The 16,539-nt window shown below is 42.2% G+C and overlaps 2 protein-coding genes across 2 annotated transcripts; both read left to right on the top strand.

Annotated features, from left to right (window-relative positions):
* Positions 1-812: 812 nt before the first annotated feature.
* Positions 813-3,851, top strand: LOC139545256 (adenine nucleotide translocase lysine N-methyltransferase). The gene is made up of 6 exons (XM_071352838.1): positions 813-948; positions 1,615-1,805; positions 2,658-2,762; positions 3,077-3,217; positions 3,297-3,347; positions 3,556-3,851. The coding sequence occupies exons 2-6, from the start codon at positions 1,635-1,637 to the stop codon at positions 3,724-3,726; spliced, it is 639 nt and encodes a 212-aa protein (XP_071208939.1). The 5' UTR covers positions 813-948; positions 1,615-1,634; the 3' UTR covers positions 3,727-3,851.
* Positions 3,852-7,220: 3,369 nt separating this feature from the next.
* On the top strand, positions 7,221-12,706 carry plk2b (polo-like kinase 2b (Drosophila)). The gene is made up of 13 exons (XM_071352836.1): positions 7,221-7,462; positions 7,625-7,732; positions 7,854-7,970; positions 8,200-8,329; positions 8,515-8,698; positions 8,822-9,020; positions 9,200-9,347; positions 9,583-9,680; positions 9,865-10,078; positions 10,287-10,446; positions 10,750-10,879; positions 11,174-11,284; positions 11,619-12,706. The coding sequence occupies exons 1-13, from the start codon at positions 7,271-7,273 to the stop codon at positions 11,808-11,810; spliced, it is 1,983 nt and encodes a 660-aa protein (XP_071208937.1). The 5' UTR covers positions 7,221-7,270; the 3' UTR covers positions 11,811-12,706.
* Positions 12,707-16,539: the final 3,833 nt, after the last annotated feature.

Raw genomic sequence — 16,539 nt, 5'->3', positions numbered from 1 at the left:
TCCCCCTTTCCATTACCAATATACAATAATATGTCATCATAGTCAACAGCCCCTCCACATTTCATTCAGCCCATTTATCATCTGTGCCAGGCTCACATGGCTACTGTTCTAGACAACTGGACCGCACCTGTTCTCTGTTGCTATTTCTGGTCTGACTCGCCTGAGTGTCAGTCTGTTTGTGCTTTCATGCCACCTCCCTGTCACTCATGGCCATGACAAACAATGCCAGCAATGGAGTTGGCAAGAGTACAAACCATTCTGGGACCAGGCTATCCCATGGTTACTATTGTGATCAACTAGACCACACCTAATCTATGTTGCTATTTCTTACAGTCCTGAGGAGAACAAAATGCTGGGAGGAATCAGGTTGTCAGACTAGTCTGGTCACAATAACCTTCTGTATTTTGCACATGCCATTATGATAATAGGCTGAATCTACTGCACACCCAAAGCTGATTTGTGAAGGTGCTGCAGACGAAAGGCAAAACTGGAGAAACAGGAAAAAGTAATGACACGTCCAGTGCCATTATGAAAATAAATATGACTTTGAAGTCTTCCATGTTGCCTATAAAGCCGAATTATTTTGCCCAACATCTGACTAGACTGTGTTATGTAAAATATAAGTGTTTCAGACAATATATCTGATTAAAATTTTATATTGGGTTACTTAACAACACTACCAGACACAACAACGGTTACATAATAAGATAGACAGGCAATTTCATTGGCTGTAGCGTGGCCACTACCCATTCTTTAGTTGTTGGAAACCTCAGTTATGGAATGCAAATTACCTATCCATGTACCGGGAACGGATGTGATTGGGTGTGTTATTTATTAATGACTCATGGGCGGGAATTAAGCGTTTGGCCTTTTGATTGATGTCTACTGACCGCCTGGATGGCTCATTGCCCTATAAAATAAGGGATTGCTGAGACGGGGGCGCGTCAGGTAGGTCGCAGTTGCAAAGCCTAATGTGCGTGTTTTACTAAATTGTAGCCTATTTGTGCAACAATTTGTGCAATTATCTTAAGTAACCAATTTATGTCGTACAATAATATTACAACACATGTTTTCTCGTCTCCAAATGTGTCTGCAAAATGTTCTATAAAACATACATAGGCTTACAGAATCAACGTGTATAACATATGTGGGGAATATCTTGCGAAACATCTTGGGTAATGATCAACTCACCAATATTAACGCATGCATTGATATAGTAGCAGGTTCCCTTTGAACAATTGTTATGTTTGAAAAGATTTTGATGACGAGTTTCGTAAACAAAAGTTTTCTAGAAAGTGCTTTGCACGATCATATAACACTATTGCACCCTCTGCTGGGGGCTTGAATTCTTGCATGTCTATTGAATTACTTTATTAATTGTCGATGGCAATGACATGTTGCAAATGTCAATATCAGAGAAACTATTTGCATTGCTTTACAACTACTTTGAATACCGGTAGCAACTTTTGTGTTCAGGTATTTATTTATGATTGTGTCAAAAATAAACAATGAATCAAGACATTAAGCCTATCCCTGTCCACCTGACTGTTGCCTCTGCTGTTTTGATTGGCCTAGTACAGTACAAATATGGATGCTAACCACTGCTTTATGTAGCCTAATAGAAACAGTTTATCATGGAGGACTCCACAGAATTCATTCTCCAGGATCAAGGCTCCAGGATGGTCCATAGCAGTAAGGACAACCCCATCCTGACAGTTGCTACTGGGGCTTTGCTCGCTGGCCTCTACGGGATGTGGACTATGTTTGCCCTTCCTGGCTTCCGCAAAGTGCCAAGAAGACTCAAGGTATATCTCATTCACATGAATGTGCTCAGGAAGGGCAGTGAAATCAACAAATAGTAATACTCTTAAGAATGCTTTGCTGCTTGTCTTGGAATGCTCCATGGTCGTTTCATGGTGCCTTCAAATTGAGAAAGGGGTGTCAAATATTTTTAGAAGAACAATTTGGTAAGTTAAATATTTGTTGGATGTTTTTTCCAATTACGCCATGATGCAGTGTTTTTGATTAATGGATACTGTGCTACTCTCTTCACCATCAGTTCATCATCATCAGACAAGAGCACTTTATCGTCAGGCACAGTTGATCACGAATTGGGGTAATACAAACCAAGGGATTGGGGGGGGGGGGGGGGCGGACGGTCAGGGCCATAAAGAATGGAAGATAGATTGGATTGCCACATGTTTACAACCCTTTTTATGAATGTCTTGGCTGGGTCTTGTTTTGGTCTTGGCTGGGTCATTGATGTCTCATCTTGTATGTGCAAGGCCCTTTGCAAGGCTTTTTCCACCTATGTAGCTGAATTGATGACATTAGGCAGGCTCCATTCAATCCCCTTGCCTTTGTTTTTTTTAAGTAGTGCTGTATTAGTCTACAACTGTAAAACCCCAAGGGATAAGTATGTCCTACCTAGAACCAATTAAGGAGATATACAACTCAGTGGCGTCTCCCACATACCCCGTCCCCTAGCCTGAGTCCCAGTCTGTTTGTGCTACATGCCAACTTCTTGTCAATCGATGTCATGTTTGGCTGGACAATGACCAATGGAGTTAGAAAAAATACAAAGAGTTCTGGGACCAGGCTAACCGTCTCCCATATTATGGCCAATATTATTGACTGGCAATATTATTTTCATACAGGTGCCTTACCTGCCCTCGAGTAAAGCTCAGATCGTAAACGCCATGCAGCTGCTGGAGGGACGCAGAGGCCAACTAGTTGATCTGGGATCAGGAGACGGGAGACTGGTGAGTTGGCTCTGGTGAATTAAAACTCTCTGCTATGAACAATAGAAGCTGTGTTCCAAATAGCACCCTCTCCCCTATATTGTGTACTTCTTAGTGGACTATATAGGGAATAAGATGCCATTTGGGACACATTCCGAGTCTGACACTTTTCTCTCTGACACTTTTCTCTCTGACACTTTTCTCTCTGTTCTAGCAATGGATCTTGTGTGGCGAGAACAACAAGCAACAGACAAATTATAGTGGAGTCACTCTTTTGCTGCAGTGAAGTTATAGGTAGTTGTATGACTCAACTTTCCTCTACCTTCTTGTCTTAGGTGTTTGCTGCCTACTCTGTTGGCCTCCAGTGTACTGGATTTGAGATCAACTCCATGTTGCTGGCATATGCTAGAGTGAAGGCACGCTGGACAGGAGTAGCACCCAGCCAGGCAAACTTTGTCAACAAGGACTTCTGGAAGGTACAGTATAGTTCTTTAACATTGTGTTTATTAGACACATACTCTTTACTAAATGTGTTTTCTCTCTTTCATTTGACAGACTGATTTGTCAAACTACAACAACGTGACTGTATTCCTAGCCCCAGGATTGGTAAGCGTTCTATCCATGCAAGGCCTCCGCAGAGAAAGAACAATTCCTGCTCTTATAATACGATTAGTTCTACAATTAGATTTTTAATAACTAAATTATATTCAAACAGTCTTAACTCAGAAATTATTGGGTGTGCTGGATCATTTGACAAGAGAGTATTGATCTGATTGGTTGATGACTAAAACCAGCATCTCTGATTGGTCCTCAGATGGAGGTGCTGGGTGAGAAGCTTCTGAGGGAGCTTCCTGATGACGCTTGTGTCGTCGCCTGCCGCTTCCCCTTCCCCCAGTGGCCCCACCAAGCATCGCAGGGCGAGGGCCTCGACCAGGCCTGGGCCTATGACATCAGCACTGTACGCTCAGCCCTGGGCCAGGCATGACCCTATGACCTTATACTGTGCATCGATGACTGGATTAATCCTAATGTCATTCACTGGTTCACAACAAACCCAATATATGCTAATTAACGATGCCAATATATGCCAATCAAACCACAAACCCAGTATCGCCAACTGCTTCTGTCTTTGTGTACTTTTTCTTTTTTGATTTATTCAAAATTCAAAAGGCTCTCGCACATCTCAGCTGTCTTTGTTGCAGGGGCATGGTAACAGTTGAACACGATGAGAAAAAAGAAGAAACCCGCACACTGCTCTTGATAGTATCACTTCTCTTGATAGTACCACTGCTCTTGATAGTATCACTGCTCTTTACTAAGTTCTACATATCGGCCTCATGGCCTTCCTCAGAGCTTTTGTGTTAAAAAAATGTTTTTACACCCTTATGTAGACATAGCTCCACTGACATCCGTTCAATGCATCGAATGGGATTGGAGTTGAGGGAAAATTATTAGAATATTTATGAAATGCACATTGTTATATTTGGTAACGCTTACTTAAGTGTTTACATAAAACATATTAAACACGTCTGTAAAACCACAATGAGGACATCAACCCATCAAGCAAGTTTTCATAAATCATTGGTTACAGCGCAAGAAAAACATCAGAGTAATTTGAAATGGTGGCATTAATTCATGTTCACATTTACAACATAAATTAGGAAATTAGGAAATAATGTCTGGAAGGTGAAAATCCCAAAACATTGTCTTTTGCTCAGAGTGTTATTTATATCGCCGCCCATGTCTGATATCTTAACTTTCTCTATGCCACAAAATCAAAAGGTAGAAATGTCATGTTCTTGGTCTTTAAAATGTACTGTGACTAGATAATACCTGTCGTTTCTCCTGATTGAACTATTACGTTCACTAATTGTCTGTTTGAGAGAACCAGAGGTTTTACCTACAGAACACAGGCCACATGGACATTTAATAAGGTAAATAACATGGGTGGTAGAGCATGTAATAACGTCATTTATTTGGAACCGTTTTCTTGTATGTGGGTGGCAGAAACATTCACACTTCATTATATTGTTGCACTGTGCACAACCTCTGCATTTATAGTTACCATTCGGAAGAGGGCGTTAAAGAGCCCGGCTCATTTTCTTTTGTGGCTGGCAGTTGGCATGGACCAATTTCTCGTGTAAATTGCTACCTCCTATATACAATAAATCGTGGATTCTTAAATTCAGTTGGCAAAGCTGGGTCTGATCATAAAACATGCCCGTGTTTCTTGACAGCATCTCCCACTTTGCGCGAGTTCAAAGTATATGTGGAGGTGAACATTACAGAGTGTTCTTTAGCTTTAGTGGGTCTTTTTTGTAGCAGTTCATCTCGTGTTTTCACTAATGCCAAATTAAGAGCTTCATCCACACATTGTAATACTAGCAAGAGCAGTTTGTTGATTTATTGAACAATATATGAAGGGTGAGGTGTGTGCCAAGCTTCATTGGTCACATGTAAAGGAAGGGAATTATAAACATGTCCTTACACTGTAATTAAACCAGGTGCCAGATACTGTATGTCCTGTGAGAACAAATATGCAGAGCATTTGAAGTAATTATGTAAATTAGTCTTTCCCACTGTGGTGTGAAAGTAAGGTTGCAAACTGAGAGAAATTAATACAATTCTATTTTCTGGATGATGTTGACAATGTTTTTTGTTCCCAGCTGGGTTATTGTGTTATAAAATGTCCATTCTGTTGGCCTAGTCATTTTCACTTCCACTGAGTTACAGGAGGCTACTATGGAAAAAGCTAGAAGAGCATTAGTTATCCAAGCTGATCACTGCACTGGCCAGTGCGCAATGATATAGAGATTAGAGCAGGACATACAGTAGAGAGCACAGCATTTGTCTGACTTCATATCATATCATCCCCTCTAACTAAAAAGGCACGTTAATTGTATTGTCTTTCCACATGCCAAGCAGGCAGGAGAGAGCAGAGGAACAGTAGTAGACCAGTGAGGGAAGCACGGGCAAATTCTTAAGCCAACTCCTGTTGTGCATGTCTCCCCCTTAGTCAGCAGACAGAAGCAGTCACACAGGAGGTGGGAAGGTTGTACATCCCAAATGGCACCCTATTTCTTATATAGTGCATTACTTTTTACCAGGGCCCATCGGTATCTTGTCAAAAGTAGTGTGTTATGTAGGGAATAGGGTGCCATTTGGAAATCAAGGCGGCACACGGTCTCCACTGGGAGCCTGGGTCAATGTGATCATAACCCACAGATCTAAAGCCTGCAGAGGGCTCTGCTGTACACCACAGAGTACCCATGGCTGTGCCCAGGAACTATGGTAATCTGCTCTGACATACTGGCAGATCGTAAAACTGTATTCCAACCTGGAGGACTGTAAAATAACCACCTGATGGTGCTAGAACCTCAAATTAAAATCAGAGTGGCAGAAAGCCACAGTTGTATTAATTTACACTCACAATTTTGTAGAATTTATATGTGCTGTAGCAATGTATATGATTTTACAACACATACTGCTGTTTCTAACTCTGAATGCTCGGCTATGAAAAGCCAACTGACATTTACTCCTGAGGTGCTGACCTGTTGCACCCTCTACAACCACTGTGATTATTATTATTATTTGACCCTGCTGGTAATCTATGAACATTTGAAGATCTTTGCCATGTACTGTTATAATCTCAACCCGGCACAGCCAGAAGAGGACTGGCCACCCCTCAGAGCCTGGTTCCTTTCTAGGTTTCTTCCTAGGTTCCTGCCTTTCTAGGGTGTTTTTCCTAGCCCCCATGCTTCTACATGGTGCAACAGGTAGCCTTGTGGTTAGAGTGTTGGGCCAGTAACAGAAAGGTTGCTAGATCGAATCCCCAAGCTGACAAGGTAAATATCTGTTGTTCTGCCCCTGAACACCGTTCCTAGGCGGTCATTGTAAATAAGAATTTGTTCTTAACTGACTTGCCTAGTTAAATAAATAAATAAACTTCTGCATTGCTTGCTGTTTGGGGTTTTAGGCTGGGTTTCTGTATAGCACTTGTGACATTGGCTGATGTAAAAAGGGTAATATAAATACATTTGATTGATTGATTGATTGATTGATTAATACTGTACATACAGAACACATGATTTAACCATTTGGTTTTCATCACTGATTCACCCAACTATCAGATTTGATTAGTTGTTATCAAGATTTTGCTTGTGCTTGATATAAGTGTGGTATATAAACACCTTAACACTGAGTATATGGTGTTGATGATGATGTAATGGTAATGATGAAGATTATAATGATGATGATTATTAATATTTAGCATTGCAAGATTGGGTAAATATTTTTCATTTTATCCAAGCCTTTTCCTTTATCGTTAGCATATAAACACCAGTCATTGACATGCCAGTCCTGACTGTGAGGGAGCTCTACCTGACCTCTAGAGTGACGTCGTAGAGCCAGCCAGACAAAGGGGCGGGGCCTACGATGTCATTCTGGCTAGTCAATGAGACCAGGCTGCATATAAACCCAAGCACTCTTGACTGCATTCAGAGTACGAGCAACGAAGTCATCACCTCACTATGGAATTACTGAGGAATATCTCTCAACAGCCGACGAATAGCAACAGGATGTACGAGCCCAACCAACCCGGTTCCTGTGAACTGCGGAGAAAGAGAACTGAGGACCACGGTCATGCACCTGCAGAGATGTCGAAGATTATCACGGATCCTGCCACCGGGAAATGTTACTGCCGTGGGAAAGTTCTGGGAAAGGTAGCCATCAGTGAATTACAGAAACACGCAAATTACGCAAAGATAAACTGTTCTTTATAACTGTCTACTTTGGGAATAGTACACTGTTATTCCAAAGCATGGACACTTTAAAGGAACCTGGTAAATATGCTTATCAATATGATTGTGTTATTTTATTTTCAGGGAGGTTTCGCCAAGTGCTATGAGATGACCGACCTGTCCACGAGTAAAGTTTATGCAGCGAAAATTATTCCCCACACGCGCGTCTCCAAACCGCACCAACGGGAAAAGGTAAGAGCGCGCACCACTATTCATCATGTATTATAATGTCTATATAGATTGAAACTGAATGTCCAGGACTTTTGGTTAATTAATTGCTTTTAATAATCACTATGATATATCTTCTCCATAGATTGATAGGGAAATCGAGCTACACAGAGTTCTCCACCATAAACACATCGTGCACTTTTACCATCATTTCGAGGATAAAGATAACATCTACATCCTCCTGGAATACTGCAGTAGAAGAGTGAGTGTTAACTGCTACACTTGAATACTAAGCCTTTATTACTGAACTGGACTGAGAAATTCCTGCATACAGTAGCAGCACCTCAAAACTACAGCCCTTACTGGGCAGCAGACATAAAATGGGGAAACAAAAAATAATACCATCTCTGGCTAATGTGAAAGAGATGTTCTTATTTTCCATAGACTGCCTTGACTGATCTAATATTTATTCCCATGTTATCTTTGTACAGTCTTTGGCACATATCCTGAAGGCACGCAAAGTGCTCACAGAGCCTGAAGTGCGATACTACCTCCGTCAGATCGTCTCAGGGCTGAAGTACCTGCATGAACAAGATATCCTACACAGAGACCTCAAACTTGGTAAGCATCTATGGCAAGAGACACAATAGAAGCCAGAGTCATTATCATTCAATTGGCTTTGCCAAGCACTGTGCAGAGGGATTCAAACCTGCAACCTTCACCTGTCAATCTGTAAACCAACCAATTTATGTTATTGATGACTCAGTAAATGGTATAATATTTGTAATCGTCTTCTCCCCTCCTAGGTAACTTCTTTGTGAGTGAGTCGATGGAGCTGAAGGTGGGAGACTTTGGGCTGGCTGCCAAGCTAGAGCCTGCTGGTAACAGGAGGAAGACCATCTGTGGGACACCCAACTACCTGTCCCCTGAGGTGCTCAACAAGCAGGGCCACGGCTGTGAATCAGACGTCTGGGCCCTGGGTTGTGTCATGTGAGTACATTCTATTTTATTTAGAGTTTTTTGTCAATAGACTGCTCTGTAAAATTCCATTCCATATGTAAATACACTGTTATGACAACCAGTCACCAACTAAATCTCCCCTCCGTTCTCCAGGTACACCATGCTCCTGGGCAGACCACCGTTCGAGACCACCAATCTGAAGGAGACGTACAGGTGTATCCGGGAGGCGCGTTACTCCCTGCCCTCCTCCCTGTCGCCCCAGGCCAAACAGCTCATCTCCAGCCTCCTGGCCAAGGCCCCGGAGGACCGACCTCACCTGGACCACATACTGCGCCATGATTTCTTCTCACAGGTGAGTTAGCGAGCCCTCACTCAGCCTCTCTCTCTTGCTCTCTCTGTACTGTATGGAGCATGAAACTGCAAATCACATTTTGTTTTAACATTCTGTTTCCTACTTATGATATGATTATTCGTCTATCTGCACTTTTTCATTCTCCTAACATCTCGCTCTCCCCCTCTCCGTCCTTCCAGGGTTTTGTGCCAGAGCGTCTTCCTGCTAGTTGCTGCCACTCCGCTCCAGAGTTCCACGTCTCCAGCCCTGCCAAGAGCTTCTTCAAGAAGGCTGCGGCTGCCCTCTTCGGCGGGAAGAGAGACAAGGTCAAATACTACGAGACTCTGAGTGAGTATATCAATCATTCTCCTCATAAGACAGCCTTAGCCAATGTCGCCAATTATTAAATCAGTTCAAATTTGCTAATTAACAAGTGGTGATTAAAGCTGTGGTGTCGTAAATCCACTGATGTATCATGAGCGTTTTTGGCATATTTACTATCTAATCACACATCTGGTATGAATGAGAGGCTGCAGAGTGAGGCCATCCAGAATATTTGCTGACTGTGTGTTGTCTCTGGTAGATAAACTCACCAAAGAGGAAGAGGAGATCTACAAGCTTCGACATGACCTGAAGAAGACGGTTATCAGCCAGCAGCAGCAGAGCAAACAGATGACTGAGGTGAGAAGCTCATCACTCTCTATTTGACCATGGTAGTCATGATGAAATCAAATAGAAAGTGAAGTTAGGGGAGTAGTGAAAAGTCAGATTATGGAAAAGCAATTCTATGAGGAAATACAGAATCATGATAAAGGAAAGTGTGAGGCCATGTTATTTGACCCATCCCTCATTCTCCTCACCTCAGGATGGAAGGCCACCGTCACCATCTAATGGGAGGCCTGTCGCCCCGGCAACAGAGGGCCTGCCCCCGACGACGCGAGACACCATCCGGCTTATTGTCAGGGGCAGTCTGGGTAGCTGCAGCAGCAGTAGCGAATGTCTTGAGGACAGCACCACTGGCAGTGTGGCTGAGACAATCACCAGCGTTCTCAGAGGATGCCTGGAAAACATGCCCAAAGGTAAGCCTAATGCACTTATATTCCTGGAGATGAGACATGATTTTGTTGATATAAGGCAGGTACAATGTAATTATACTGTAGTACTTACTACCATGTAAAGAAATGATTCCAACATTAACAATGTAACTTAATATGATAAAGTGGGACTCCCTTTGTTATTGCATATGGTTGAATTGTGTTTTAATCACAACTACCTTTCTGTCTCTAGCGGATGACATCCCCAAAGGGACAGAGTGCAGTAACCTGCAGTGGGTCACTAAGTGGGTGGACTACTCCAACAAGTATGGCTTTGGCTACCAGCTCTCAGACCACATAGTGGGTGTTCTGTTCAACAACGGGACACACATGAGCCTCCTCGCAGACAAGAAGTGCGTACTCTGTTCTCTTTATTACACAACACATCACTCATACCTTAGTTGGAGATTGTTTAGGCTCTATGGGTTTTAACATTCAGCTGTCAGATTGAACATCAAAGTGCTTGATGGGTGTAAATAAACAGAAGTGGAAAGTATTGCCGGCTTCAGATGTAAAAGTCAACAAAAAGTAAGCGACAGAGAAGGTCATACTGATAAATACATCTGTTTGGCATGCATCTTGTCCTTCAGAAACCTGCACGTGTTTATTTTGGTTGCTAACCCTCTTTTCCCTCTGTCTCTTCTCTCTATCTGTAGGACTGTCCACTACTATGCTGAGTTGGGTCAGTGCTCTGTGTTCTCCACATCTGACGTGCCTGAGCACTTTGTAGGTCAGGTGACCGTCCTCAAGTACTTTGCCCACTACATGGAAGAGAACCTGATGGATGTAAGTCTAGCCTCTAGCCTCTCCTCTCATCCTCTATTCCTCTTTTCCTTTCCTGATGATCCTATCTTTGACAATCTCTCTATTCTATCTATCCTCTCAGTAATTTCTTCCTACTGTTACCATTTCCCCAAAAAATCCTCCTTTCCTGTCCTCCACTCCACTCTCCTTTCCTGCCCCCTCTCCTTTCCTGTACTGCTCTCTCCCTCTGTCGTCTTTTCTCTCCTCCTCCTCTTTCCTTTTTCCTAGTCTTCTCTCAGTCTAATGATTAAACCTGTTCCTGTGTTTGCTGTGTAGGGTGGAGACCTGGTGAGCCAGCCAGACACGCACATGCCCAGACTCTACCTGCTGCAGTGGCTCAAGTCTGACCGTGCCCTCATGATGCTCTTCAACGACGGCACGTTTCAGGTAAACGCACACATCATCACAGCCAAAATAGACATTACTCTCAACCAAGAAACACATGACACAGTGCAGCTATGGTAAATCCACAGAACACTTAATGTAAATGCATAACACATACATCAGCTAAATATTCAAATCAGTTATTGTCTTCTATAGACTCATAGATATATTTTCAGATAAGAACCCAAATGTACTTATTCCACATTTCAGGCACACTGTTCATCAGTTTCCCAGGGGGGTCAAATATGAGACAATCTACAGTAATGTTGGTATTATGCTATTTGTTGTATTTTCAGTACTTTATTAAACCATATATATCCATATCTTTCTCTAACAGGTCAACTTCTACCACGACCACACCAAGATCATCCTGTGCACCCAGAGGGAGGAGTACATGCTGACATACATCAACGAGGAGCGTGTGTCCTCCACCTTCAGACTGAGCTCCCTGCTCACCTCCGGCTGCCCCGCAGACCTGCGCCAACGCATGGAGTACTCACTCAACATGCTGCTGCAGCGCTGCAACTGAACCAGGAAGCAGCACCACGCGGGGAACCGTTTATACAGCCGGACAGACATCAACATGCTACTGCAGCGCTGAAACTGAACCAGGTAGCAGCGGCAGGTGGTGGGACAGTGAATGGGGTCGGACCTGTGTAAAGCAATGGACTACTGATTGGTAATCTTTGCCAATCTATCAGCAGAGGTGCAGCTGAATCTGGATGGAGAGGCTCTGGAAAGGACAGTGTATTGAGCACAAGGACTTTGAACAGAAAAGGGCTGATGTGTATGTTGATAATCGGAGGATAAGATGATTGGATGTTATGTTATGATGAGGGGATGGAGGTACGAATGTGAAAACCATCTGTTTTTGAGGAAGAGTGTGGAAGTGAAGAGGACAGTAACACTGGGCTGGACCCACATAAAACTGTTATGTTATTGTTATTTTTCTAATGAAAGTAGAACCATAAGGGCTGATGGATGCTTCAAACCTGATCCTGGGGCCTCCCCTGGGAGCATTTTTTTTTTTTTTTTTGTCCTAGCACTACACAGCTGATTCAAATAACCAATTCATCATCAAGCTTTGATTATTTGAATCAGCTGTGTAATGCTAGGGCAAAAAACAGTGGCCCCAGGGGAGGCCCCAGGACCGAGTTTGGGAAACCCTACACTAGAGGACTGTAATGTACACAGCACTTCTGCAGAGGGAGGGGAGGCTGTGTGTGGGGAGAAACACTAGCTAACTTCAAACTGTGATTCATTCTCTGTGAGGACAGATGGACATGGCTGTTTTACTGTGAAGGAGGGGGAGAATGATGTTGATCATACAAGAAGAGCCATTACACTGTTAGACATTGGGAAAAAAATTACTTATTGTGTACAAAAGTGAAGTATTTAATAAATCTACAACTTTTTTTCAAAAAATATGTTCTGTGATATGACTGCATTATTGGGGTTTGCACATATCAAATGGTCTGTCTTCATTTCAAGCGTTTATGGTTGAATTGTGTTTTAAAGATTGCTATGAAATGGTTGCTATTCTTAGAGATACAAAAAACTACCTGTCTTAGTGAAACTCTCCCCAGGTGTAAAATGTTTCCTGGGTGTTTTGATAAAGAACTTTGAAATACTGACAGAATGAATTCCACAAAGCCTCAGGCAATACATTATACTTTAAACTCACTTGCATTTACATTCCTACAGTTACATTTTTACTAGTTTCCCATCATGTTACCAGTTTCCAGCGCATTCACATGTCAGGGAACAGAGGAGGGATGTGAGGGTCTGTTAAAGCACTTTGGTGAATTGTGGAAGCTTGACAATGATTCAGAGTGCAGCATTGGTCACATTGACATTGGAGCTGGAAAATAACACAATACTTCTATTTCCTCACCGGAAATAGCTGATTGAATTGGTTGTTGTGAGGGTGGATGGTAAAGGTATATGAAGGTAAGGGTGGATGAGTGTAATGCTTGAGAATATATTGAATTTATACTTTCAGATTGTCCATTCTTTTGCTTTCTCAATTGATAGCCGTTCAAAGTTGCTTTGTAAGGACAACCCCCCTTTTACAAAAACTCCCACTGTACCTAACATCATCACTACACTTTAGACTTATGAGTTACCACACCCAGTCTCAGGGATGTTAACTCTGGAAATTATTTTGGTCTCTACTGAGTTAGGTAAATCAGGTTTTAGTTTTCTTGCACCTTATTTGTGGAACAATCTTCAAAATGTTCTTAAATGTGATGTTTTAGTGCCTCTAGGGCAATTCAGAAAGCTGATTGAGGACCTTATTACTGATAAATTAGTTTGTTTTTTTATGACTGTTTTTCTTTCTGCTTGCATGTGGTATTTATATTTTGATATGTGTATATTCTGTCATTTCTGTAATTCAGGGCTCATCTGTAAAAGAGACCTTGGTGTCACTATGACTCCCTGATAAAATAACGGTTAAATTAATTCATAAAAATCAATGTAGTAAAATTATGCCACGGTTATTATTGCATCAGTGCTTGATGTTCCTGTTTGACTATTTAAGATCATCTTTCCCATAGAGATCCTATTGAATTACTCATTCGTAATTGTATGATATTTGCTTTCACCTTGTTTGACTTCGTATCCATAGAAACAGGTAGAGCTCGATCAAGAATTCTATTTCTATGGGAAAGACTTTGGTTACGTAAGAGAGAGAGACATACAGTCCTAGTGACAGCCTGGTCCTTGACGTGGTTCTCCTCGTCAGCCTGCCTCTGACCTCAGCTCTGCCTGTCTATTCATCTTCCCATTCTGTTCTGACGAGGCCTGTCCCTAGCTCACCCTCCATTTTCAATTCACAGATGTTCAGCATTGCATAGCATAGAATTGATGATAATGATAACGTAATAATAGCGTTTACTGAGATAGTGTTTTAACATTGAGCTGGATTACATTTCCCACCACTTATTTATTCCCTTCCTGAAAAATTACTTGTCTGTTGTTGACAGGTTCTGTTATTAACAGCAGAGCCTGAGAGCGTCAGTGAACCATGAGGTATTCAGAGCTGAAAGTGGAGTGTCTTTAAAATGGTTGCCTTGTCAGCCAAGGCACTGAATCCTGTGTGTGCGTGTGCGTGTGTTTGTTAAGAGAAAATATGTATACAGCTAACCTCAATTACTGTACATGATGAGTCATCTGCAGTGGTCGAATATCTTTGCCCCTCTAGGCATTATGTAAAGACAGGGTAAACATGTATTATCTTGGATATCCATCTTGAATGACTGTCTTTTTAAAATGTACCCCATTTTTCTCCCCAATTTTGTGATATCCAATTACTAGTTACAATCTTGTCTCATCGCTGCAACTCTCCAATGGGCTTGGGAGAGGCGCCAAGCTGCACTGTTTCTTAACACACTGCTCGCTTAACCCGGAAGCCAGCCGCATCATTGTGTCGGAGGATCAAACCTCAGGCTGTAGAGGCACCTCAGCACTGCAATGTGCCACTCGGGATGCTTGAGTGACTGTCTTGAATGTAAATTATACATGCTCCTCATACATAAACACGAACACACAACGAGACAAGGCAGGAAGTACAAGAGGAAGGAACAGGAATTATTTATGACACTTCCAGGTCTCAGTTCATGTGGTTTGACATCGACAGCCTCTGGAGTCGGTGGTTCCTTCGGTCAGAGTCACACAAATAAACTCCAAACGCTGACATCAAATGATGTGATGCATGCCATGTACGCCAAGACCAATATACCCCCTCTTCTCCACATCCAAACACATTTCAGGAGGTCGAACATCCTGCAGAAAAGGAATAGTACGTTGGATAGAATGCATGATTGCATGATACCACCTCAATGGTTGACACAGATCTAGGATCAGTTGAGTGGCTTTCCATCCTAATCTCAACAATTAGAGGGTAAAATAACAAACTGACCAGTTTCTAGAGATACCTTAATCCAACTGTTATTGAGTCAGCATAAGAGACTGGCCCAGTTGCACAATCTTAGAGGATTTCTTAACCTACATTAATAATTTACAGCAGCCTAGCTCATTTAAAAATCCATTTAGATAGTGGAGTTCAGTCCTAACATAAAGACTAAGCTCAGAAGATGTTCTTGGGAGTGTCAGTGTCTGACAACAATCTGTTCACTTCAGATTATGCAGGTTCTTCAGCTTCTTCAAACACAAGCTGCTTCATGTCACATTGTCAGCAGAGAAATCCTAACATGTGCACAGGCTTAGCAAGAGAATCTCTAAGCTAGGGTGCCAAAGGGGATCTTTCTCCCTCAACTATCGTCACAAAGTTCTCTCTGGGCGAAAGTATGACTCACAGCTTCTTTAAAGTAGCCTGTGCCACAAATAGAACAGTGTATTTTCATATGCTGCTACCCTGACTCCAAGATTAAAGCTGCCTTTGATAATGTTTAATTCACAAGTTCTGAGTCTTGGATTTTATACCGTATGATTATTGTTACAGACTGAACAGTAAGTACCAAATGGGGAACATTACGTCAGTTCACAGTTGGAGTAACTTTCTTCCCCACAGTACACTCATTTTTTTAAACTGGTAAGTGCACACTGAGGGAAGGAAGCAATTACTAAGTTCCTCTTTGCTGTATGTAACTGTACGTTCTTTGAACCAGAGCCACATATGTAGATGATAAATATAAGGCTAAACTTTGAACCAGACATGAAACTGTAAGTTTGTACCTATTCCATTGTGTGAGTTATTAAGACTTCTCAATAAACAAAAAAAGATTTTCAAAATCACATTCTGATCATATTGCATTAACCTTGATATTGTTTAATCACAAATCCCAAACCGTTAATATAAACCATTCCACTCATAATAAAAGTGAAAACAAGTGAATAGGTTTTAATCTGGCTCATGCATATTGTAAACTCTCCATGCAAGCCTGTGCATGTCAGAGAGCAGAGCACAGTTCTAGATGTGAGAATTCAGCTCTACTGTACTCTCTCCTGGTATTTTACAGGGCACACAGAGCTAATGGATGTATCTAGTCCTGCCCATTCATGCAGCTTGGCACTGCAGGAGGGATGGCTGTTCAGCTTGGCTCTACCCTCTGGGCCTGCTTGGCAACGAGAACCAGGGCTAGTAAAATGGGTATGCTTATGCACGTGAGTACCCACAATGCCATGACAGTCTGCCAATACCCAGCCAATCAGTTCTTGCTAAATCCAGCCAGTAAAATGGCAGCATCCCTTGAGCCTAACTGAGTACGATGTAGTTTCCCTTGGACGCTGACCTA

The sequence above is a fragment of the Salvelinus alpinus genome, chromosome 19 (genome assembly GCF_045679555.1).
Source record: "Salvelinus alpinus chromosome 19, SLU_Salpinus.1, whole genome shotgun sequence".
NCBI lineage: Eukaryota > Metazoa > Chordata > Actinopteri > Salmoniformes > Salmonidae > Salvelinus > Salvelinus alpinus.
The sequence above is the reverse complement of the archived record's forward strand: the minus strand, read 5'-3'. Positions and strand labels throughout refer to the sequence as shown.

Coding starts and splice junctions, on each gene's coding strand:
- LOC139545256 (XM_071352838.1), top strand. CDS start 1,635: ATGGAGGACTCCACAGAATTCATTCTCCAGGATCAAGGCTCCAGGATG. Junction 1,806..2,657: donor AAGTGCCAAGAAGACTCAAG/GTATATCTCATT, acceptor ATTTTCATACAG/GTGCCTTACCTGCCCTCGAG. Junction 3,348..3,555: donor TATTCCTAGCCCCAGGATTG/GTAAGCGTTCTA, acceptor ATTGGTCCTCAG/ATGGAGGTGCTGGGTGAGAA.
- plk2b (XM_071352836.1), top strand. CDS start 7,271: ATGGAATTACTGAGGAATATCTCTCAACAGCCGACGAATAGCAACAGG. Junction 8,330..8,514: donor ACACAGAGACCTCAAACTTG/GTAAGCATCTAT, acceptor CTCCCCTCCTAG/GTAACTTCTTTGTGAGTGAG. Junction 9,021..9,199: donor GCCATGATTTCTTCTCACAG/GTGAGTTAGCGA, acceptor CCGTCCTTCCAG/GGTTTTGTGCCAGAGCGTCT.